Genomic DNA, 26,297 nt, shown 5'->3' on the forward strand with positions numbered 1-26,297 from the left:
ATCCATCAGTAGATCCAGTTTTTGAGCCCTTCTTGTTGATCTCTCAACCTAACCCTAATCGGCACTAGGGCTTATGAGGAAACCACAGGAAATCGAGCTGACCACTTTCTGCCATCTTTAACCTTAAACTAACACACAGTGTTGAGTGGCACAAAATGGATCCAGGCAGATCCTGGAGAAGAAGTTGACTGAATTATTTTTAAAGATGCTACTTGACACATCAGAGTCTACAATTTTTATTGTTCCACAAGGCTTACAGGTGTAAGATGAGGACTCGATATTTCCAAGAATAAAGCAGTTCAGTTTTGTCCCAAGATGGATGTTGCTGGTCTCTTTTTACACTGGGGCTTAGACAACAGCCAGGAATTAATTAAACAGTGAGATGTAGTATTGGATCCTGCAGTTTCTTAGCTGAGATTGTGACTGGAATGATCAGAAGCATATGGTTTTATGTAGACACAGTATGCTGGGGTGGTTTTAGGATTCCTGTCATGTCTGAGCTTTAGGATAAAATCTCAAAGTTGTTACATTCTGTCTCATCCATGCTGTTAAAATGAAGGTGTATGGTGAAGAGACAGATGTTTGAAAGGCAATTATGAGATAGGGTATGGGCACTTGACTGTAAGGTGGAGCAAAAACAAAGATTAGAATGTACTGCACTGTTCCATAAAGGCAGCAGTACTACTGTGAAGCAGAAATGGAGGACAGCGAGAATTCCATTCACTTTGGTTACATCTGGAAAAGCGGTGGAATATCACTTACACAAGTGAGTATCAGTGAAAATTGGCTAAAGCATTTTTAAAAATAAATTTGGCAGCACACACCCTTCAGTGTCACCAACCCTGAATAAAGGAAACAAACAGCCATCTTTTCAGGCAGGATTTCTTTTGACCCATTGAAAGGCCTTGATCCTGTTCCCAGAACCTGACCTAAATAAAGTTACCACTCCTCTGCTACTGTCCTTAAAAGCTTCGGAAATGGGCGTATTCAAGCAGGGACCGCCCTATAAATGGTTGAACTGCATCCTCTTCCTCAGTCTTTTTAAGTCGTGAGTATTGCTACACGTAGGAGTTGCCGAATTTTCCTCTTCTGGCAGTAAACAGAACGCGTGCAGTGAACTCCAAACTTCTTTTAAAAGCCTTCTAACCTCCCTCAGCATTTCACATTTCTTTTCTCACCACGACTGGCTCGCTGTGAGTGGGGTAGACATAAACATCATAAACACTAAAGCGTTATCTGCAGCCAGTCCTTGTTTGTAGCTGCGCGCATGGCAATTTTCAATGATGTTTGCTGCGCTAAATTAAGCCTGGGCTCTTGGGAGGAATTGCAGTGGCTTCCTTTAATGCAGCAATAATCCTCGTTAAAGTAAGCATACGTGACGAGTAGCCTTTGGTAACCAGGAGAGCCAGCCTTCAGCTGCGGGGAGGATTTTCCATCCCCACTTTAGGAGGCGATCGGGGGTCGGTGTTGTCTGAACTCCCAGCCGCTACTTTCGGAGGGGGAAGTTCCCTCGGCTACGTGCGTGCGGCAGCCAAGCGCCCGAAACAACCGCACCGGCAACAGCCCCGACCGCAGGAGCCACCGCTCGGGGCCGCCGAGCCAAGGGCCGGGGGCGCTGCCCGGGCTAAGGGCAGCGTCCGGGGCAGTGCCCGGGGCAAGGGCAGCGTCCGGGGCAGTGCCCGGGGCAAGGGCAGCGTCCGGGGCAGTGCCCGGGGCAAGGGAAGCGTCCGGGGCAGTGCCCGGGGCAAGGGCAGCGTCCGGGGCAGCGGCAGCGTCCGGGGCAGTGCCCGGGGCAAGGGCAGTGTCCGGCCCCCGGCGGAAGGGCGGGCCCGGGCGGCGGCCCAGCTGTGGGCCATGCCGCAGCGGTAGCAGATCTCGTCGTTAGCCCACGTTCTTTGTGCGGCAGTAAGATGCTGTTCCGCTTCGGCGTGGTGCTGCCCGCCCGGGTGACGGAGGGCGGCGCGGAGCTGCTGGTGGCCGGGTCGCGGCCGGAGCTGGGCGAGTGGGACCCGCGGCGCGCCGTGCCCATGAGGCGGGCGCGGCCGAGCGCCCCGCTGCCCGCCCAGGAGCCCGCGCTGTGGCTGGCGGAGGTGGCGCTGCCGGACGAGGACGCCGCCGGCCCCTTCTGGTACAAGTTCCTGCGGCGGGAGGGCGGCCGCTTCCTCTGGGAAGGTAACGGAGGGGACTCCCCGAGGGTGGCCGTGCTGCCGTCCGCCCCGGCAGCCCCGCCTGATGCCTGCCCGGGCCGCGCCGCGCCGCCGTCCCGGTGGGTTTGGCCGGGCCGGGGCCGGGAGCCGCCGGTGCCGCGGCACGGCGTGGCCTGAGCTGCGCTTGCCGGTAGAGCCGCCCGGGCTGCCGTGGGTGACGTGGGTTCTCGCAAACAAAAATATTTTTTTTAACCGCGTGATGGAGGCGGGTGAATGCAGAAGGAGGCTGCCTTTCTAGGTTGGTAGAAGTTATTTGAAACTCAATGAAGTTTTATCTCCTCCCCCCCCCCCCCCCCCCCCCCCCTTACTGTAGGCATCCAATGTCATGATTTTTTTTGTTTTTCCCCAGAAGTAAAGAATTCAGATTCTCCTAGTTTGCACTGTGATGTGGATTGTTATTTTATTTCGCGAAGGGGAAATGTCGTGGTGGCATTTTCAGGCTGGTAGATTTTACGGTTGTGATTTCTTAAAGAAAATCGCAGGGGGAAGTTCAATTACAGCTTTTCAGTCTTTCTGTTTCAGTAGTACTTCTACCGAGTTTTCCTCCTGCTATGTGTTTTCAGATGTTGAATAACTCCAGTCAGTTTCCATGTGCTGTTCTAGTATTTTTAAGTATCTTAAATAACAGAAAACACTCAGACAATTGTCTGCTGAGTCAAGTAAAGCTCTAAATATACCTCCTGTTACTGAGGAGTGGATCTGACCTAGTGAAAGGAAGACAGATCACTTGGTAATTTGTGAGGGCATTTTTTTAACTCATAGCATGATAATCCATGTTCCAAAATAACACATTGTAGAGCAGTTGCTCTTCACCCTTTTTAAGAACGTGTATCACACTTCAGAAGTGCCTTTCCATCATGTAGACTAAAACATGCATGTTGTCATAACTGTTGCATTTGTTTATTCTTCTTTATGCTAATAAAAGACTTTGTGTTAGTTCTACATTCACAGAAGTTTACATCATGGAGGACTATGTACATTGTACAACAGTAATTTTTCTATTTAGCAGCTAAAACAAATAGTATGTTCTTCCTCTTTTAACCATGTTTTTCTTTTCCAGAATTGCAGGAAAAATGAATTTATGGAATTAAAATCTTTACATCTGTCCAAGGAAGCAGAATTGGGTCTCTTTCGAAGGTGCCAAGTTGTACATAATATGACAATGGTATATAAAGTGGTCCTCACCATGCAGAATATATAAATAATAGTAGAATTAAAAATAATTGGAATTCTAGAGAAGTAGTAGAAAATAACTGCAGAGAATCAGCAATTGTAAGGTCAGTGGTTACTGTCTGGCTTGGAAGTAGTGGTAGCTCAAATTATTGTCTGCTCCAGGGAGTACATTTAGGAAATGTAGTCAGAGTAATAAACATACTGTGTTTTGGCAGATTTGCTGTTTTAGGATTAACCTGTGGGGCATTTTGTTCTTGTTATAGTGAATGCTCAGGAGTTGGAGCTCAGTGCTTAGCTGGAATGGTGGAAAGCAAGTGGGCATATCATCCAAATGCAGAAGAGTTTCTTAATTTGTCATTCATACCAGCAATTTTTTCCTCAATTGATATTTACAGGAAAGTGCAGATTTGCTTCAACCTTGAAATTTATTGTTCTTCATGTATTACATGAAGGGAGCCTAAGGATGTTTTCCTATCCAATAATAGGAATCTTGCAGTTCATTTTAATCTAATTTGTTTTAATGTTTGTTTTTTTGTTTTTGGGGGTTTTTTTTAACTCTTGATCAATGAAAGTTTTGGCTGTCATCTGTTTATTCTTATAAAAATCATAACTGGAAAAGACAATGCCCTTCTTAAAGAAGAGATTGGGGGGGGTTTTTGCTCTTAATAAATGCTGTGTGTTGTCTCTTTAGTATCCTGCCTGTTTAGAATTAAAATGTGCTTTGGGAAGCACTTGGCACTTGCAGAACATCTGCAGTTTTGAAGACATGTTTATGAGGGATAGAGGAAAGTGCAGAATGATACTGGCTCTAAGTGCAAGTGCATATTGTTTTTATGGTACTACGATACCTACTGCATCATATATTTTGAGTACAAATTGCAGCCATTCCAATGCAGTGGGGAGACTGAAAGATAAAAGTGGGGGCAGTTATTTCCATGGGCTAGAAGAGTCAGAGTCACGGGCCGGTGTTCTGTGGTTTTTGGTAGGAAGCTTTCAGGCAAGGCTTGGCCTGTGCGATGTTGTCTGGGTTGCTTGTGTCTGAAGGGAGCCAGTTCCCATCCCTAGGAGGAGGAGGTGGGATGTGGGACTCCCCTGTGCTCCTGAGGGATCAGATACTTGCCTCTGCTGTCCCGGAGTGATGCTGCTGGTTTGCACCCGGGACCTGTCACGTAAAGCCGCTGAGCGTTTCTGGCTCAGGTCACGTGAGCTCTGTGGGGTTTCTTCAGGGTTGGTACTTGCTTACCTGCTGTGAAAGCTGAAGCCTGCTGTCCAGGAGGGTTTGTGGTATCTGTGGAAACAGGTTGGTTATGCTGAGCTTTAGAATCTGGGAATGGGTTTAGAAAATAACCTAAATTCATGTATGTTCCTTTCTCCCCCCCAGCTGCACCTGTGTCTGTCTGTGTACCTTGTTTTTGATGTTGATTCTTCAAAACTGGACTTAACATCTCTCAGCTTGGAAACTAAAAGTATTTTGTGCCTACTGTCAAAACTAAATAAATACAAGATGAAACTTATATTTGAATTTGTTTTTGTGAGTTTATGATGGAACACTCATCTGTGCCTTTATCCCCTTACTTTCATCTAAATAAACTGTAGGTATTAATCAAGAGACACGATGGATAAAAGGACAGGGAATTTACTAAAGGCATGCCCCAAACTGTATTTTGAGATGATCGAGTACAATCTGCTGACACTATATTTTTGGGAAGGGGAAAAATAAATTATATAAAAACCTACATAAGCTTGTGGTACATGCATAAGCTCGTATCATAAAATATTGATCCTTTGTTGCCCAGAGAAATTGTGGATGCCCCTTCCTTGAAGAATTGAAGGCCGGGTTGGATGGGGCCCTGAGCGACCTGGTCTACTGAAATGTGTCCCTGCCCGGGGAAGAGGGTGGGAGGGTTGGAACTGATGATCTTTTAGGCCACTTCCAACCAAAACCATTTTGTTATTCTGTGAGTTTCGTGTAGTTCTTAATTTGATGTAGATGGGAGATTGCTTGAAGCCTGACAGATACAGTATCACCAGTGAAAGCTCAAAAGCAAGGCCAGTTGATATTCTAGTAATTTGTTCAGGTGAGCAGAGCCTTAATCCTTCCAAAAAAACCCCATCTCTGTTTTTTTGCGGAGGGAGGAGGACAGAAAAGGAGTTTTATTGTTTGCAAGACAATTGCAAGTGCAATTTAGAAACAATTATGTTATTCAGTCTGTGTTATATTGGCCTTCCATTTCCAGTTCACACTCCTGTGAGCCTGTTTGTATAAACCAAAAGATTGGGGCATTTATGGACTAGTAAAGGTATTCACACCATTGTAGTACAATCAGAAGTAAATACTGATCATAAGTTTCAAGGGTTGAGCACCTGATTTGTTGAAAACATCAGTGATAATAAAGCACATTAAAATTTCATTTTTTAAGTATGTTGAAACTTAAAGCAATCTGAATTTTGGCCTCGGGTCTTTGAACAAAACAGGTATAATTTCTTAATTTAAAGGAGGAGATTCTTGCAAGGCTGTGTGAGAAGGTAAGGTCCATTTGCAATGGAGAGATTGTAACAGAACAAAAAATTCTTGGGGCTAAGCCTTAGCAGGATATGCAAAGTAAAAATTCTTTTGAGGCTATTCCAAGAAGTGCAGTTGGATACAATACTAATTTTCTGTAACTGAGATCCATTTTTTCATTCTTTTTTCTCCAAAGCTAATCTACAGATCCCTAAAATAGGTAGCGGTTCCATTATTTAAAAAAAAAAAAAAAAAAAAAAAAAAAAAAAAAAAAAAAAAAACAACCACCGAAAAAACAAAACAAAACCCCAAAACAAAACAACAACAAAACCAGCAAATCGTGAAGGGTTACGTTTCTTCATGGCTCTTTTAATGCAGATAGAGCTGTTCCCACTGGGTGGTGCCACATTCCCTGTGTATAGCCAGTAGCTGCCTAGTGTCTTGCAGCCGCCTGCATGTTTCATTAGTGTTTAGTGTAATCTGTTCTGCTTTTGAAAATAATCCAAAGTTTTACTTATTTTTCCAATCCCAGTCTTGTTCTGAAGTAGGTGGGGGCTAGAAATGAACATAAAGCTCAAGTTACTTGAGAGTTGAATAATTGTGCATCATAGGCATTTCCTTCCTGCAAAGCTGTTGTTTTCTGTATAGTGCCAGATACCTTAATGCCTTTCAGATGTGACAAAATGTAATGAGTAAAAGTGGGTAGCTTTGAATTCTTCAACCCAATACTTCTTTAAGGAATGGAAAGAAACTGGTTACAAAGTGCAGTAGTTCCTGGTGTTTTGTTCTTCAACTCCTTCAAGACATATGTATAGCATGCATTTTGGTGCAATTAAATGGCAGCAATATTCTCATTACTTTCTATCTGCTTGTCAGCATTAACCAGCTTATACTGAGCAGACAACCAGACATCGGTAAAACAGTGTAGAGTGGCCTATGTGAAACTCCAAAATTACAAAAATAAAAATAAATACGTGTACTTGGCATTCCTCTGGGTTTGGCAGGCATGTATCTTTTCCTACCCACAGAGATAATCAGTGGCCAGTTCTGATTTCTGTGAAAGTCTAATTAAAGGCTTTGTGGTTATAATAGCAATTTACAATAAATTCATTGTTTATGCAAATCCTGTATTTACCATTTTTCCTCTCCCTCACTTCCAAGGTGTGGTAGCATGCAATAAGGCTCAACAACTTCTTTTCAATAGCGAGAAGCACTGAGAAGTGATAAGTAACTGGGCTGATGCTTTGGTTAATGTGTTGCCGTGGTTGGTATTTTGATGTAGCTCGTTTCCTTCCCATTCTTCCAGTATGATAGAAAGTGGCAATCAGTAGTAGTATAGTAGAGCGTGTCAAAGCGAATGGGAAGACGGTATCAGGTTATACATTTTGTTGCTGTCAGCCATTATGCTCTCATCTGTATTTCCTTTAGTCTTATTTCTACCATCTGTCAGAAAAGAAACTGTCTTTTAGATGAGGAAAATTTCCTTTTAGTTGCTTTTCTCTGACTTCATCTCAATCTTTAAACTATGCATAAACTATTAGTACAGTAGAAGTTCCCACTGAAAAACACCTGGGCCTGAGCAGACCTAGGGAGAAAAATAAAACATATTTTTGAAAGTTGCCTTTGAAAATTCTGATTTTCTCATATCTGATTAAAAAAAAAAAAAAAAAAAAAGGGAAAAAAAAAAAAGCCTTGGTGATTAACAGCATTGAGTGTTGAGAATGACTTCCTTGTAAACTATTTAATTTTAATTCTGGCATAATTTCAAAATTTAATTCCATCAAAGAATTTTCTTAGGATATATAAATAAACTAAAAAGTCTCAAATTCGGCCTGGATTTTAATAGAATTAAAACTTGTTTCCATGGTTCTATGTAGGAGCACTACCAAAAGGGAAGTTGAAACAGTCTGCTTTAAGTCTGATAGAATATAAACATGCAGTGTATGATGTAAATGGTGTTTTTCTTTTTGAGTATCTTCTTGGCTTGCAAATGCAAAGAAACATTTTTGAAAATCAAACCAATTAAGGAGTTACTGGACTAGGTGCAGCAAATTAACAATTTTGTCTTACATTAATACTAGGTATTTACATAATACAATAAATTAATCTACCACTTACAGAATCTATGGGGAAGATGGCTTACTGACAGCAGAAAAAAATAGCATTAAAAATCAAAGTATGCTTTTCTTAGGCATACAAGTAAGGCTTTGTACATGGCATACAGAATTGGAGCTATTTGTCAGCTGTAAAAGCAAAGGGCTGCTACTGAGGGCTTTGCTGAAACTCGAGGAAGGTGGGACTCCAGAGCCTGTGGTAGACTCAAACTCAAAAACTTGACCTCGTTCAGTTCCAGTGAGGGGAATTCAGCCTCCCCTACCTCTATGTTTTTAACAATCAATAGCAATTCAGTCTTGGCAAGATTGAGACAGATCCTATTTCAAAACATCAGAGACTGAATTTTGTTCACAGGCAGCACGGAGACTTTTTTGACAGAATCTGGTGTGAAGGGTAAGTAAATTTGAATATTGTGAGTGTACTGAGGGAGGTTCACTTAGAGTGTGTGGGATAACAAGACTGCAGTAACACATTCAGATAATTGAGAATTGTATCCAAAATAGGACTTGAGACTTTTCTTCATTGTAATTTTGGTATAAAAGGTAAGGAAGCTAACAAAAACTTACTCTTTCAAATGCTTTACTTTGGAGATTTTTTTTTTGGTAAGTTTTCTTTCCTTCTTGTTTTACTACCATTTTTAAAAAAGAAGTCTTTTATTCCTTGATCCCTCCCTGTTTATTTGCCCCAAGAGGGCTTATAATATTAACCTCTTCCAGGGGAATTTCTAAGCATGAACTTAAGATATTCCTTTACCTTGTTAAAGAACCTCATTTGATACAGCAAATGGAATTACTTAAAATATTTAGACATAGTTAAAATTTTGAATTGACGCAAAGTATTCTGGTTCATGCAAAATTTATGACAAAGATTATAGGAGTTAGTCTGTGCTCTGATTTGTGAGTAGGTGATCTGAAAATTGCCTGGCTGCTTGTGATTTGGGTTGGTTAGTTAGTTAGTTAATTTGTTTCTCTAAGGTTATCTGAGTAGCCCTGTGGTTTTTAAAGAATTAGCAGTGAACTCAGAAACACCTTCACCTTACTGGGGTTTGGAGGTTTGGAAGTTGCATGTCTGTGTTTTAGGGCCAGGCTAAGGCAGGGATAAGATAGCCATCACCTTTATGGCTGCTGTTGTGCCCTGGAGTTCATGCATAACTACCTCCCTTCCAGTACACAGCACAGAACAGAAAAAATTAAAACTTTGAGCAAGATGTGCAACAAGCTGGTAACTGCAGAGCAGTGGCTGAGAAGAGCCTTTGCTGCAAAGACCTTTGCAGTGACAATGGGAGAGGCAATCTTATCTTTTTCATTTATTCATGTGGGTTTTGTTCACCACTCTTAATGGTGATAAGAAATTTCATTGACCCATATTTTGTTTATTATCTTTTAAGATCAAGTTGGCATTTTCTCCACCCTGTCTCTTTTGTGCAATCTGTGTGCAGTTGAGTCTGTGCTGTAATAAAACAGTAACTGAAGGTTTTTCATTGTGTTTTTTGGTTGTGCCTCTTTAGATTGAATTTCAGAGCATCCTCTTCTAGTCTCTGCTTACCTTCTTCCAGTCCTAGATCTTTGCACATCTTGTGTTACTTCCTATATCTTCATTTGGTTTTCACAGAATCACAGAAGTAATCAGGTTGCAAGGGACCACAGTGGGTCATCTGGTCCATCTTCTCTGCTCAAGAAGGATCAAACCCGAAGTTTTCCTTTGCTTCATTCTGGTCTCCTCCTTTTTCCAGCACCATTTATCAGTTATACAGAGATCTTTCGATTTTTTCTTTCATTTAGTTATTTGTACAGCCACTTCTTATGCTCCTTTGATCATCCTTCATGTGCATTAAACAAAGAGCCATAAACTGCAGCCACGCAGATTTTGAAAGATCCCTCTGTGTGGCTTGAGCTGTAAGTAGGGCTACTTGGTTGCTTTGAGCTTCAGCATTTCCCCACGTCAGTGGATTCTGCACGAAACCATCTGCAATACAGAGCGACAAGTGCAAAAGCAATGAAGAATTTTATAACTGAATGCCTAGAAATTAATTTTAATCTTTCTCTTCCAGATGGGAATTTTTGCTGTGAAGAATCACAAAGATGGGTTTTAAATTAAAAAAAAAAAAAAAAAAAAGGAAAAAAATGCTGTCCTAGAAGTTAAACTAGGACCTGTATATTCTAATAAACTCTTACAAAATGATCTTCTTTAATTAGGAAAGCCAACACCATCAATTAACAGGAAGATCAGTACTATTCAGTTATTTAACTTATGCCTTTTTATGGTTGAGTTTTACATGTTTTCAGATGATTTTGTGTTTGCTTCCCGATGATAAATAATTAAACCTATGTCTTGCCACTTGGAATATTAACAAAAACAAGATGAATTAAATCACTGATTTAGAAATGTGTTTAGCTGTAAAACCATTTGCTGTTGTGAGCTCTTTCTCAAAGGACATTTGTGTTTATTTTCCTTTTTTCAAAGATGAGCAGGTGAGTGGAACATTTGATGTTCTTGGCTTTACTGTTGTCTCTAGGAACAGAAAAGGTGAAATACTATAAAAATTGCATTGTTGTCTTATGGCATCCAAAATATGGTGGATTTCCTGTGACAAACTGTACTAGTAGAAGCATGATGTGGACTGATAGAACAATATTTTCTCATTTTGAAACTCACTTGTTAAATGCATATTGTGAAGCAAACTGTGGTGAGAAGCACTTGTGTAACCATGTGGATATTACCTGGGTAGTGAAACCTGATCTTTTTTGGTAATTGCAGATTTTATAATTCCCTTAAGAAGTATAGTGAATTCAGCTTCCTGGACATAGTCCACTTTGATCATACTGTTCCCTAAATTAGTATTTATTGAAGATGGTAGCACTCTCTCCTTCACGTGTGAAGCTAAAGCACATGTGAATATCTGTGTGTATTTTGAAAATATGTTGATTTACATTCTGTAGCACAGATGTCTTATTTCAGTAGGAAAGTTGTTTAATTCATAGATCAGTATATTATATAAGGAGCAGTAAAGAGCAAGGCCATTCTCATGAAATATGATATGAATGCAGCTGCTGCTGTTTACTTGATTGTTAAAGGCAAACCAGAACCGTACCTTTTGAGATTCAGGTTTGACTGTAGCCACAGCAGGAAGGCTGAGGCTGAGTGGTGCAGAAAAATCAACAGCGATAAATATTAATTACAGAAGAAAGTGTTTCAGAATGAGATTTGACCAAACCTCTTTGAGGGAACAAATAAAATAAACATCTCATGGCAACTTGCTTTTGGCCCTGTTTCCATATGTGGTTGTAGGCTGTTTAAGGGAATTAATGATGGTGAAGGTGATGAGGTTACAAAGCAAGGAGGCTGCAACACTTAAGAAGGCAGAGAGATGGAGGAAGGTCATAGAGAAGGAAGGAAGGCAAAAAAGGGACACGGACAAGAATTAAAGGTGGAGAAGGAGAAGGATGATGAACTGTAAAACTGGCAGGTGGCAGGAGTGCATGCACCTCAAGCAGCAGCAGTTGGAAATGGGGCAGTAGGAAGCTGTCCTAGGTTACAATGTAAAATGTGCCCAAAGTATGTATTCTATCACCATCTACATGAAATGTTGAAACTAAGTTGTGCACCACTGTTTCCCGTGCCCCCTCCCTCCAGACTATCTTCTGTTAATGGCCCATCAATGCCGTCCTGCATGACTCATAGATAACTTCCTCCAGGAGCTATCCCTGTTTAATGGGCAATCAAGGACCCATTACAAAACTGATAAAATGATATCAGTCCATTGTGAGATGCTCCGCCCAGGGGGAGGAGCCAAGCATTCCCACCTGGATATAATCTGGGCCTTGGGACAGCACAGGCAGCCTTACCCACTGGATTCCCAGAGGACAAGAGCTACCAGACCTTTCTGCAAGAACACTGCTTCAACAAGACCACTTCATCTGGACTGCCACCACCACAGTTTCAGGTTGTATTCTGACTCTGTCAGTGATCTTTTGTACCATTGCATGTGTTTTATTTTATTTTACTTTTTTTTCCTCTCCTATTAAACTGTTTTTTCTGACTTGGAGTCTCTCGCTGGTTTTGCCTTCAAGCCAGCACAGAAGCACATGGTGGATACCTGCCTACAAGGAAACGGGGCTGGGAGTAGCAAAAAAAGCCAGAGATCCTGAGAATATGGTTCAAAACTGCCAGGGTGCAGAGAGAGCTGGCAACTTCTTGGGGACTGCAGGGACACCCCATGGGACTGGCAATCAGGAGCAGGCAGCCAGAGGCACAAGGGCAGCCCCAGCCGTGAGCATCAGGCATCTCCCTGAGGAAAGGCTGAGGCTGGGACAGGACATGGGTCCGTGGGCATGTTGGGGTCAGGATCAGACACAGCTTCGTGATGGCAGGATGTGGCCATGGGGATGTGCATCGCTACAAACAGTTGTTGGAGAGTAGAACGTGGAAGGCAAGATACGGTGTTCATGGCTGTATTTTGCTGAATGCGTGAAGTCATTAATTAAATGTCATGAACATCCATAGATTTTGTTATGCTGTTGTTTTTGTTGATGTATGCTGTTGTCTTCTCATATTGTTTAAAAGTGGTAAGAATATGTAAACAATTAGAAATGTGAGATAAAAATACATTGGTTAGATTTGTAGCTTCTGAAACTGTACTGATCTTGCTTATCTTATTTATAATCAAAATAATCAAAAACTATGTGATGCATAATTGCTCAGCAGTGTGAAAGAGAAAATAGAGAAAATTTTCTGCCTCATATTTTAGTTTTCATTTTGGTAAATAATAATATTTCACAATTATGATAAAATGGCCTGCATGTCATCTGGAAAAAAGGAGATGGTTTGAGCTTTCCTCTTAAGTGTTATTCTTACTCTAATCATTGCATTAATACATCTCCCAAAATGCTCTTGCTCTAGCAAATTTCCCTAACTGTGGTGCTTGGAAACTGGTCATGCATTTACATGCAATGTGAAACTGAAGATATTCCTTTGGGCATAATTTTTCTCAGAAATATTTTAACGTCATTAATAATGTATAAGTGTAACAGGCTTAAGCAAGCCATAGACTAGGTCACTTCTGATCTGCACGATAAATATTCCTACATGGCAATTAGTATTACAATAAGTATGTAAGAATGGTGGTGGGGGGAGAATGTACATTTACTGTATTTTTGGAGACTAGATAGCCTTTTGTTTGATGACACGACCCATTTCAATTCAAGTTGCATGGTATGACAAAAGGATTTTCTGACTAAAGCTCACAGTACTGCTGTAAGAGAAGAAGGGGTAATGAATATTAGTGGAAAATCATAACAAAAAGAATCTTACTTTAAACTAGGCTGCTTAAGGTAGTTGTAATTCACCATTGCAGTGGTGACCATCTCTCTGTGGGTAACTTTGGGCAACTTCTGCTGTGTATGAACAGGCTCTCAAAGTGAGACATGCATTTGAAGACAACAAAGTGAGTGTTTATTGGTCAGCCAACATAAAAGACAGGGTTTAATGAACTCCTTGGCAAGGTATCCGTACGTGTCTGGTCTGCAACAGGAATCTGAAGAGTCTGATGGTCAGGCAGCTGTGAATGAGGTGGAAGAGGGCCTCCCTTCTTTGCCCCTTTAAACAAGTGTCCCTTGTTTCTAGGTTGTTGTCTGCCACCTTCTTTGGGCTTTGATGCCTTTCCTCGTTGATGTTTTTCTTCTTGAATCCTTAAGCTGGTAGCAAATCCTATGTCAGCAGTCCTACCTTTTTTTGTGATTGTCTCTGGCATGGCTGTCCTTTGAACTTTCACTGCGGTCCTTCCCGTATCCTGGCAACTTCCTTAGAAGTGAGTCTGAACCAAGGTCAGGCTGTCATGGCATGTCTGAGACACAGCAAGATTGATACCCTAGAGAGAGGTCACTGAGCAAGAATATTAAACACTGAGGTCACATACTGTGAGACATGAAATGAAAAACTTAAATGGCATTAATGATTCCTTAAATTTTAAGTGATTTAGGAGTTTTTTAATATTGTGGGGGTTTAAAAATTAAAACAGATTTTTAAAAATAATCTACAGAATTTTATTTTAATGCTGAATATTTGCTTTGTGGCAGTGCTTCTGTTGCCACTATTTCAGTTGTTGCTAATGCAGTTTGAAGAAGCAGGAGGCACCAGTCCTGACCTTGAATGCTCAGTTCAAATCTTGCCCCGTTTTTTTTTTTTGAAGATTATCCAGGTACACAGTCTGCAATTGTCCTGTCTTCTGTTCTAGGTAGTGGGCCCCATCATGATCGAAGTTGTGTTTACAACCAGAGCAACATAGTAGATGGAGTTTACTGCCTCCCAATAGCACACTGGATTGAAGTCTCTGGACATACTGATGAGATGAAACACACAACTGATTTCTATTTTAATATCGCAGGACATCAAGCTATCCATTATTCCAGGTAAAAGAAATGTGCAGAGCTTGGCTGGTGTCAAATGTTGCAAACAGAAAATCTGAACTGGCATGTCTGAAAACTGCATTTGAAATAGTGAATGTTTGTATGTAGCAGTAAACTTTAAAGATTCAGCACCTCTTTGCAATTAAATGTCAGTTTAGCAGATCCTAAGTTCAAGGATACCTGTACCCTGTACGGGTCTGCTATGTTGCATCACATCTGAAAAATTTTTGTGGCAATTTTTGGATAATCATTTTCAAATGCTTGTCTATATACACATGTAAAATTGCACGTATGTTATGTGTTTGGTTTTGAGATGATTTTACTGAAGAACATGTCCTGGGAAACAAAAATGATATAATCCAGCACCAGAATTTACTGGTGACGTTTTGTCACTCGTGTGGCAGCCACTGCAATTAATGACAGCTGCTTTTGATGACTTCTGCTTCTGGACATGTATTTAACAAAATACTAAAACTTAGACAAGCCTTAAGATGTTTATATTCTGTAGTGTTCCCTTGAGTCCACTGTCCCACCCGTGAAGCATTCTGGATTGAATGAGGAGACAGTAAAGGTCAAGGAGGGCACCCACCCTTTAGGAGTGCAGATGAAGCACAGGCTGTATTTAGAGCAACAGGCTGAGCACTGGTGGTTAACAATATGGCACTGAGGAATTTGGGATTCTGTTTAGCTTTTTTCCCCATCTCCAGTCAATTGATACAGCAGGAAGTTTGTGGATTGATAATAGTTATGTGAACGTTGGCAGATATGTCACATGCATTACAGAGCTAGTTATCTCATACACATGCATACAGAGTTAGTTATCTCACAGGGATATATATATATTTTAAGAAATCACACCACCTTGCACTTTCATTAGGCCTTAGCATTGTTTTGTGTGAATTTATCCAGACTACTTTATCAGCTACACCAACCGCACCATCTTGTCTCTTCTTTGTGCTCCTTACCTCTACTCTCTCACAGGCTAGGAAGGAGAATTGTCTTTTCCTCATTAGACTTGCAGTGCGCAAGAGAAAGATTTCTTCCCCTTGGTATCCTTGGAATAGCACGGATTCATGAACACTGTCAGGCACATGTAGGTATTTGTGGGAGCTTTCCCCTGAGACCCCCTCAAGGTACATAGTACCTCTGATAGACTATAGTGTTATGTGGGTCTTAAACATCTGTTTCCATCATCCTATCAGAGTAAAGATCTTGTTTATTCCAAAGCACAGATTTGTCAATCCCAAATAATCTTTGCTTGGCAGAGGAATTTTTTGAGAAAGAAGAACAGCTGTCAGAAAGTGAATATCTAAGTAGCAAAGGCTAACTTATCTTCCTTTCCAGAGGCAGCAGTGATCCATTTAATGCTGCCTTATCTGCATGACTATGTGTTTCAAAGATTAGGTAAAAAGCCGCAGATTCTGCTAGAGAATATTTGAAGGAAATTTTCTGAGCTGTGTAGTCTTTTGCAGATGAGGATCTTCTCCTTCATTCCCTTCTCACACACACACGTGCCTTCATTGAAAGGCAACCTTATATGTACATCTTAGTAATTCTTATCTCATTTCTTTGAGCTATATTAAGTAAGCATACTCTGTAACAGTCCTGTCGCATAATTACTTCTAATACTTTGAAGATATTCTGCCTTAAATGTTTTTTTTAATTATTAACAGCTGGGGGCAGATTCACCATTCTGATGGTTATAATAAAGCAGCCCAAAAATACTAGCTATTTTAGATTTGTTGTTGTTCTTGTTGACAGAGCAGCTGAAGTGAGCTGATGAAAATGCCTTTATTTTGCGATGGATTTATTGATTCAGAGGACTACTATGAAGATTAATCAAATAAAAAATACCTATATACCCCCCTCCTCCCTAAAGCAAAAAAAACCCCAAAAAACTAAAAACCACCCCCCCAAAAAAAAACAAACAAAAAAAAAACCACAAAAAACCACACACACACAAAAGAAAAAAACAACCAAAAAAACAACACCAAAAAACAGAAGCAAAAAGCCAGTCCCTCTGCCTGTAAAGTTAAATCTCAGAATATGATCAGATCATGGTTTTCCAGCTAAGATTACTTTTTTCCTTGCTGTAGTGAAGGCGGCAATGTGGCGGGGAGCATTAGGACCACAAATTATGAGTCCTGTCACCACTTGTAGGGTCTTTACAGAGTGATGGAGGCTGGAAACAAGTGATTTATCAATGAAAACGTTTGATGTGAGCCCATCCTCTATGTTGCTTCCACTTAATAGGGTTACCATGTGTGAATTAATGAGAAAGAAAGTCTTTCTTCTATCAATGGAACTTCCCACATGAGCCCTGGGACTGATTTTATTTATCTTCTGCTGAATCACAATTAGAAAGAGTTGCTCTGAGCTTTGCTGCCATCTTGCCTCTTCATAAAACACGAGCTTCTGCTATAAATTGACTGCAGCAGGATAAGAAGAACCTGCTTCTGGGTGGGGCCAAAACCAGTTTTGCATTATGCTGAGGCTGATGACGATGCTCTGAGGAATCAGTTTTCTTATTCACTGTAGATATATCAGTGATAATTTAGTGAACTTAGCCTTTGAACTTAGGTTTAGGGAACTCATTTTGTGTTGGTCATTCAGGTAGGAGAGTATTTAATGTGGTTTTTTAAGCACAGCGGATTTGAATTAATTTCTTGTAAATGTGAAATGGAACTTTCCCACGAGTAAGAGTCATGACTCATATCTCCATGGCATTAATACTCACTTGGTTTGGAGACTTAATGACACCTTTAACCAAAATGCAATTCAGGAAAGAAAAAACACAAAAACAATCAGTTTCTCTTTTTTATTACCACAGTATGATGGCTTCAAATTGCAGGAGAATTCACTTAGGATGCAGTAATTTTCCAAAGTAAATTGGAGTTATTGTAATCTTTTCTGAGAGAAGATGACTTCAGAAAATCTGTGAATCTGGACCATATTATCTTTGTTTCAGTTCCATCTGTGAAAGGTGGAATTTCCTAATTTACAGATGTAGTATACCTTATTATTTGTATAAAAACATCTGCATTTCTCAGAAGAAAGGCATTGCATAAGAGCAAGAGAAGGAGTGACACCTGAAATTACAAACTGCTTAAATAATATGTTGAAGACAATGGTGCTTGATGGCAGGATTAGGTGCTATGGAAATGAATATCTCTGATAGCAAAAGCCATCTAGTTAGTTTCCTATTTTCAGACTAATTTTAGGTGTGTGCTTTTTGTGAGTCATGTTTCTTAAATCTGACAAAGAAAAATAATTTTTACATGTTTTGCATGTAAAATGCAGATAAACTGGAATTTGTAAGTGAATTCCTCAGACAACAATGATAGTTAATCTGTAACTGTGGTACTGTATGGCTGTTAAACATTTTGCAGGAAAATACATGATTAGCAATCCACAATTGGGGGATTCACTACATGAGAGTAGCCATGGATCCTGACAACAGTTTTTTGCAGTACAGGTTTCTTTAGTACTTTTTCTGCATTATATATATGTGTGTACATATATATAGGCCATTAAATACTAGTATTTCATGTTCACAGAGTGATTGGGAAGTTGACAAATGTGTTGCTATCATCAGTGTTTTTTTTCCCTAAAACAAAATAAAGGTAATGATAAAAGAAAATTGACTCCCATGCTTGGAAATATAATTTTTATTTCTCAATGGTTGCAAATGAAACACAAAATATACAATTTATGGTGTCTTATTTACAAATGCTTTGTGGCTTGTCGGTAAGACAAATTTCCTACAACACTGCCAGAATTATAGATGGTAACCTAAGTTAGATTTTGAGTGGGAATGATTAGGAGAGTCACATAAGGTGTGTGCTGCTGCTGCTTTGCTGTAAATGCTGATGTAGATAGGTGAGTGAATGAAGGATGATCCAGGGCAAAGTGGAGATGTTTCTTTTTTACCTTTTGGAGGCGCTGGAGCAGTATTTTGCTGATGGAGCACAGAATTTCTTTCTATGGGAAAAAATGAGCATTCTTATCTTATTCTTGATTGATATGCATCTTTAATTAGGTGGAAAACAAAAACTTGGTTGAGTACATTTGGTTCAGTATGAAATTAGAATTACCTTTGAAAATAATACGAGAGAGAACTTTTTTTTTAGTCTTTAATTTCTCTTTCTACCGGTTGCAATTAATTCACAAAATAAAATGCCTTTCTGTTTTAAATATAATTCTTTTTATAGAGTTATTTTTTATTACTGAAATATAAAAAAGGCTTTAAAGAATAAGCTGTCACAAAAAAAACCCCTAAAATGCAGTGACCTGTGCTAGTGTAATAGAAAGCCACACTGATCTTTTATGCCTGCATTATGAATTGAGAGAAGAGGTGATGATGTCTACAGAGATTACCATAATTAACATTAAAAGCTGAGAGCTAACTGTCCCCTGTGCCTGAAGAATGCTTGTGATATTAGAGAAGAGAATAAGAAATAATGAGCTCTGGAACAAAATTCATTGATTGCGTTCTAGTAAAATAGTCCTGATTAAAAGGACTTAACATCAATAAGAGTTCACCCTTTGATTTCAGTACTTGGGGTTCTAACTGTAAAGTTATCTGGTAATTTTATACATTAAGTAATGAAAATATTCTAAGGCACATTTTTTGCTATGTTTATCCCATAAACTCGGATATCTGGCAACTTTGAATTTTTTTAATCGTACTGAGCTATAGTCTGAAACTAATCTAAATTGGTACCATTGTTTACTTACCAATGGGAATCACCTTTTATAGAATGGTTTAAAGGTTAATTCTGTTTTTTGTCCTTTATATTTCTTATTTTTTTTCTATATCACCCCCAACTGGAGCTGGAAAATGCTTTTACTAGCCTCTGTTGTGAAGAAAATGGGTTTCAAATCAGTGTAAGAAGTGACATTTAAGCAGTTTTTTATTTGGATTCTTGAAAGTGGAGACGGAGTGTGAGGCAATAGGAGCAAGAGTGAGAAGACAAATTATGAGGCTAGAATTCAATCAGTTTTTAGTCCTTATTTGTTTTCATGTATTTAATTTGGGTGATCTCTGTATTGGGTAACAACTGCATTTTTCTTCCACATTTGTTGTCCATCCAAACAAAAGGCTTCTTCTTTTGTGAACTCCCCCCACTGTGCCCTACATAATAATGGCTAAAACCAGGAAAATGATTCTATTTTTCCAAGTTTTGTGATCTTTCTTGGGCATGATGGCACTCGGCTGGGATAGCCCAAGCCAGGCTATTGTTGAGTTAGCTACAAATCTCAGTCTTGTGAATGTGAACAGAAATAGAGTCAGGATATGCCAGCAGTGCAGTCACACACCGTGAAGTCAAATACTGTGGATGAACTAGACGGCAGGAACTCACTTTTCAGTTATTTTGATTTTTCTGAATATTAGCAAATGGCTGTTGCCAGCACAGCTCTGGTTCTCTTGCTGTGACCTACTGCCTGAGCACCCAAAAGGAACTTGACATGGACACTCCTGGATGTTGCTCATTTCTGATTGCATTTCTTGTTAGTGCCATAGTAGCAAGCAAAATCTCCCATTAGAAAAGGTGATTTTGCCAGAAGAAAAAAAGTCACAGAAGTTCTAGATTAAAGATTTTTACATGACTGTCATCAGCATTTGAATTCCTGGTGTTGCTTCCACCTACAGTGGCTGATCTGTTAAACCTGATGGATGGCTCTTAGCCAGCAGGCTGCCAGGTTTGTTGCCTCCTGCAGTGGCTGAGGGACACAAATTTTTGGCTAGACTTTGGGATGAAGTTGAAGTAATGTCCCATGAATGGTACATTACCTATGTGAATAATCTAAAGGAGATCTTGGCATGGTGTCTGGTTAGTCTTGTCAGGTTTTTCTGGAGATATTTTTCTGTCGTTTTCTTCACCATTCTGCCATTCATATGTGCTTTTGGCAATGGGTGTTTGAGAATTTTTTATTTAGAAGGATGATTATTCTGGAATGAGTATTTAATTAATGAAATGGCAGCAAGCAGAGACTGGCTGTTGATGAGAAGATGAGGCTTTTAATCAGTTGGCCAGTAATGGGTAATATTTACTTAAAACTGCTGTTGCTCTTTAAAATGGATCTTTTCTTAGGTGTGCCTCTGCACAAAATTATTTCCTTACTTCTTAAGAAAAACTTACAATTCTGTGTCATTCTGGGAGGGAAAAACAGAGGGAAGATTGGGAACCCTCCGTGGAAAAACCTGGAGGAGTAGATGTTGTTCTGTTTTTCTCTGTGGGATATAACAAAAAAATGTTGATAGTCCAATAAGTACGAATTTTATGTGGAGTATCACTGTTAGGGAGCAGAAACTATTGTTGCTTCTAATTTCTCTGTGTGTTTTACTGTGTCTTCCTGCAGCTTGTCCATATTTCTTCTGGAGGTTTTCAGCCCTTTTTCCTGCCCCTGTACTCTTTAACTTTCAGGCTGTCAGCAAGGGAGTAAAGTTCTGTCTCCATTGGAAAGCAATTTGCTGGTGTTGCCGGCTGTGAATGAAATTGACTGAGATTGTGAAATCCTGGGCAATTTAGCTCACAGCTGGGATGGCAATGAAGGGGCAGCATCACTCTCTCACTGAAGATGATGTTCCATTTGTCTTGCAGATATTTATTTCCTCCTAGCTTTTACATGCATTTATTAAGTGCCAGGTAATTGCTGGCATTTCTTAATACAGTTTATCTAAAGATAGCAGAACTCTTTCTGAAAAGCAGAGATTGTGCACACATCCTTATTGCTATTTAGCTTACCAGGACAGAGTGAATTCAGATTTCTAGTTGTTGCTGGAAAAACATCTCTAACACAACTCCCTAAGTTACACCTGGTGACCCTGTTGAACCAGGGATGAGTTTGCACTCTGCCACCCCTTCCTGTGATTGTTTTACAGGCACACCTCCTAGAGCAATTGGCCCAGCCAGCTTGAGGCCGACTCTTACAGAAAAAAACGTCTCTAAAGAGAGTTTTTTAGTCCCCAAATGTGAAAAGTGAAGCCATCAGATGTTCTATTACCACCAGTTGGTTTGGTGTTTACTTACTTGCTCAGTGTATGCTATATTTCTGAAAGAGGTGATCTGGAAGTCAAAAAAATCTGAAATAAACAACTGCATACTTACTTTAAATGAAATGAGAAAAGCATTACAGATACTTCATTTATAAACAGTAGCAACCGTAGCTATTAAGTTATGAATTCTACCTCCATCTTCAATAATTTTTGTAAATGCTGAGAGATAAAAATGCAAGTTTTCATGCTTAAATGCTCTAGATATTTACAAGCTAATTTAAAAAATGTGCCTCCATATGAAAATATGGAGAGTCCTACTTAAAGGATAAAAAAAAAATTATTAGAAAGGAAACTGGAATATAGCTCTAGTTCCTTTGAAGTGTGTCTCAGAAACATATGTATTTTATTTCCCAAGAGTAAACAGAGATTATCAAATTGTTGCTGTATTTTCCCATATATAATTTTCTCTTGGTAAGAAAAAAAATAAACAACAAAGAAATGAACTGCATTTGTCTTCCCAGGAAACATATTAAGAGGCTGAACTGAAAATCTCTTGTTCCCTCCTTTAATGCTTGTACTTTGGGAAATTTAATTTCAGGGAGTCAGGTACATAATCCCTGCTCTTGTTCAGAAGTTTAATGTGTGTCCTCCCATGAACTGTGACAAAAAAATGAGTCAAATGTCATAGACGTTGCCAAGCTTTAAGAAATGTGGATTTCTTCTTTATTGGTTCAGTAGACAGCATGGTTTATAAGTTTAAATGAAATGTCTTTTTTCTTTGATGTGAAAAGCCTAGTAATAGAATTTATGATTTTAAGCGTCAAGAGGAGGATAAAGGCAAAATATGCATTTCAGTTTTAATGCAGACACAAGAAAATATGAAATATATAAACAATTAATAATTAAGTAGGTGCTTGCTTACTTTCTCTCTTTCTCCCCTTTCCTTACCTCCTCTTCCTTCCCATCCATTAGCTGTGGGTCAGCAACAAGACTCTGTGACTGTCATTTAGTTCAGGGGCTGGATGCTGGGCACTACTACGTGGGGGTGGATGTTGCTGGGCTTCTAGAGCCTTTTCTTTTTTAATTATTATTTTTTAGTTTAACTAACTTCTCCATGACTGCCTTTTAAAATCTCTTCAGAGCTTTTAAAATCCAGTGCCTTCGTTTTCCCAAGGTGATGATGTGATAAAGAGGATATGCAGTTTCCCTAACAAAATAATTTCTCTAATGTTCCTTTTTTCTGTGGTCAGGCTGCCAGCTCGAAGGGCTGGCCGTGTGCAGACCAGTTCTAAAGAATGTTAAATAGTGCTTTCACTGCAGAAGACTAAATTTCTCAGCTTCCTTGTAATAATGAGTTACTTCAGTCTGGTGAGATAAAAGGAGGAAAAAGCTTCTCAAATATATCTGTAGTCTTGGTAATATGACTATCGAGTATGTTTAACAAATTTACAAAGTCAAGCTTCAGCTGATAATGTAAACACATTTAAACAGACTTTAGTAACAGTAGATCACTTTAATATATTTGTTCAAATGCTTGATATTTCAATTTCCAAGTAGGTACAATGATACTACTGGGAAAAAAAAAAAAAAAAGAGAGACATTTTTAAAAAGTAGAGAACCCCTGGTAGTTCATGTCCATCTCTGAGCTCCAAAAAAACCTGCAGCATTGATTGTTCATAAATTTAACTCTCATGATTTTGTCCCATTCTGTCATCCAAGACTTCTTCAAGACGTTCCACAATACTTTGTAGTTTTGCGTTAAAAAGATGCACATAGGTTCTTCTGGGGCCTCTCAGTAGCTCCATTACCATCCCAGTCACAACCTTTGATGTTGGCTAGTCCTCCACCAGGGTTATTAATCTTATGTTTAGAATCTAGTAACCAGGTACATTAGCTAAAATGATGTTTTCTGACAATTTTGTTATAGTAGCACTGTACACATGTTCTTCCTTTGATTTGACTTTGCTGTGAGAACACCTTATTTTCGATGCTTATGTAGCTGACTGTGGTGATGCATTAATTCTATTTTTCTCCATATTTCTAAGATGTTGTCCCCCAGCCTATGCTGTTCTGGTATGTATCCGTCTCTCTTTAAAATTCAAATAAATGAGCTGATGTGTGCTTAGAAATTCTGGATAAATTGGAATGACTATGGATACAAAGCTCATCAAGGCTGTTTTCAGATGGTACCACAAGGGATGAATGTGTGTCTTCCTCTGACTGTTGGAGTTCTGAGAGATTCCATTATTTGGTACATGTGCATATGGTGCCATGTGGATCACAAGGCCACCTAGCAATAATGTGTGCTTTGCAATTATGCAATTTTTGTGAGTATGTACTGGTTTCTGAAGCACTGGAATGTATTTCCATTGGATCTGAAATGCTACATTTTGAAAAGTGGATTTATCTTTTATTGTTTTTCCAGTCTAGATTCCTAAGCAGCTGCTAATAGGTAAACTCTGAAAGAAGGCAGAATATATTTTTACCAATGATTCCCAGATCTTCTCGGGCACTAACTTAAAGTTCATTTGTAGGAGTTTAAGTCAATTTTGTTGAGATGGTTTAACTTACAGGTGCCAGGAGTGGCATCATTCCCACTGCTAAGCATTAATGTTAGAAATTCTCATTCCTAATGCCAAGAGATTCATGGTTTATTGCGGTCTGGCAGCAGCCTGTTGTTCTTGTGTTTCCGGGTATTTGTTCTAATTCAAAACAAATGGGAATGTTGGCAATCTAACAGAGACATATGTGGGAAGTAACCATTGGCAACCATGGTTGCATGAGACAAGATTCTATAATTGGAGCATTTAGGCATTAATGCTCACAAGCCAAAGGAGGAGTTCTTTCCAGGTTGTCCTGTACAAGCCTTGGAACCTGACTCTTCTCAGGCTGTGTTTTTGTCATTGGCGCACTGTCTGCTTTCAGAGAACGTTTGTAAAATGAAAGTACAAAAAGAGTAATTTTCTTACAAAGGCAAATCTTGCTTTCTGCTGCATACAGTGTGTTCTTTATGTATCAGTTGAAACCTTGTGTGTATGTTTGAAAATAAATTCTGGCAAAGTCCTGTAAGGCTGGATCTGGACACCCTGTTCTACAAGGCATTGATGTGCTTGTGAATCATTACTTTCTTATCTTCACAGTAGAAATACATAGAAAAATGTGACATAAAATATTTCACTTTGAATACAGGGAGAATAACATCTAATCTTCCACATTTCAGCTTTGGCTATGTACATAAAATCCTGTGTGACCACATTACTTCAGAACATATCTAGACTAGAGACAAAATGGATTAAAAAATGTGTAAGAGATAAATTAATTTGCTTTAAGCTTTTTAATGGAATGAAGTGAAGAAGAAGGGAGAAGAGTTTATGTTGTGAGTCTTTTCACTGTATAGATTTGAATGTACTGCAAGGTTGATAACAGCAATTGCACAGAACTAACTGGTGTATCTGAGCTTAGTTTAGAGACAAAATTAGATAAATTCAATCCATTATTGTGTCTGGAGAACAAATATGCAACGAATGAGATTATTTTCCACAGGATGTATAGCTTTTATGCAACTGGAGTTAAAGCAAAGTAAATCGGCTTGAAAGAAACTCTGTGCTACCACAGTTTGACTACTTCTGGTGCCTGGGATAGACAGCATAGTTTAATGAAGACTAAGAGGATCTGTTACTATTTATAAAAGACATTCAGGAATTACTACAGAGGGGGAGAAGAATTATTGAAATTGAACCTTCTTTAAGATCAAATGGATATTAATTGCTTCTGAATGAATTTAGAGTGTAAATTAGAACAAGGTTTCTGTCATCAAAGGAGTGATGTCTGAATTCTGGCATGACCTTTCAAATAGTGCAGGAAGGACAAGGAACCTAAATTATTTCAAGATGGAGCTTGATAAATGAATGTAGGTAGTGATTCCAGAAATGGAAATTAAAGTTTATGATTATAGTATCATAGATCATAGGCTCAAAGAGACCTCAGAAAGTATCCAGTCCATTTCCTTGCCCCAACTTAATCTCAATTACATTTAAATCATTTCAGGTTTATCCAGCCTGATCTAAAATATGATCTCATCTTAGTGATGAGACTCTATAGGCCTGTTACTCTCCCATACAATTACCTCACTATTCCAACCATTAAAAGGCTTTACTAATCTCAATTTAAGTCTTTCTAGTGCAATTTAAGTTAATTTCTTCTTCTTCTCTCCACAGAAGACTTGGAGAACTAATTAGTATCCTGCCCCTCTATGGCCCTTTAATATATGCTTGGAAACTCCTTTTTTCCCAGAATCAGAGTGGTTGACTTTGGAATATCTAACTATGTTCATTCTGATATTAGTCCTTGGATCTTTCACTTTTTTCTCTGAAAACTTGTCTTCTAGAACTGTGATTGTTCTGGCACTCTCTGCTGGGCTCTCCAGGTGTTTCTCTTCCATTATCCCATTTTTCCTGATGATGCTCTACCGGTACTGAATGCAACAGAAGGATTAGTTTGTGACTCTCAATTATGGTGCTACTGCTTATCCAAGTACTATTGTCATTTTTGCAGTGTGGGATGTGGTTTACTTCCCAGTTGTCTATGTGTTTTCATCAAGTAAGTTCCCTGCTGTGGCAGGGTACAGGATGTTAGGAATGTCCTCAGTCTCTGCATCTGTCCTTGTGAGATGGTTTTTTTGTGAATTTCTTCTAATGAAGCTCTTGTGCTCCTTGTAAGGGAATGTTTGGGATTGCTGTGGAAGGGGAAAATGGGCCATAAAGAGAAAATTTTGTGGATCTGTCTAGACTAAAGTCTTACGTGACTTTAGTTCTTCTCATGTGGATCTTTTTATCCCGTATCCCTGGTGAATTCAAAGCCGGGACAATCCTGAAGCACACACAGCCTGCAGAATG

At 39.4% G+C, this 26,297-nt stretch overlaps 1 protein-coding gene across 4 annotated transcripts in view; it reads left to right on the plus strand.

The window, feature by feature from the left end:
* Positions 1-1,827: 1,827 nt before the first annotated feature.
* Positions 1,828-26,297, plus strand: part of EPM2A (EPM2A glucan phosphatase, laforin) — a 36,366-nt gene continuing 11,896 nt past the window's right edge. Inside the window, exons 1-2 of one of the 4 annotated variants that reach the window (XM_040059488.2) lie at positions 1,828-2,172; positions 14,231-14,405. In XM_040059488.2, coding sequence (XP_039915422.1) covers positions 1,911-2,172; positions 14,231-14,405 — 437 coding nt within the window. In that variant the 5' untranslated portion in view covers positions 1,828-1,910. Of the gene's footprint in view, positions 2,173-2,405; positions 2,446-11,840; positions 11,942-13,742; positions 13,805-14,230; positions 14,406-26,297 lie in introns of those variants that run through there. The other 3 variants (XM_040059489.2, XM_040059490.2, XM_058419931.1) reach the window with 3 other exon arrangements.

The sequence above is a fragment of the Hirundo rustica genome, chromosome 3 (genome assembly GCF_015227805.2).
Source record: "Hirundo rustica isolate bHirRus1 chromosome 3, bHirRus1.pri.v3, whole genome shotgun sequence".
NCBI lineage: Eukaryota > Metazoa > Chordata > Aves > Passeriformes > Hirundinidae > Hirundo > Hirundo rustica.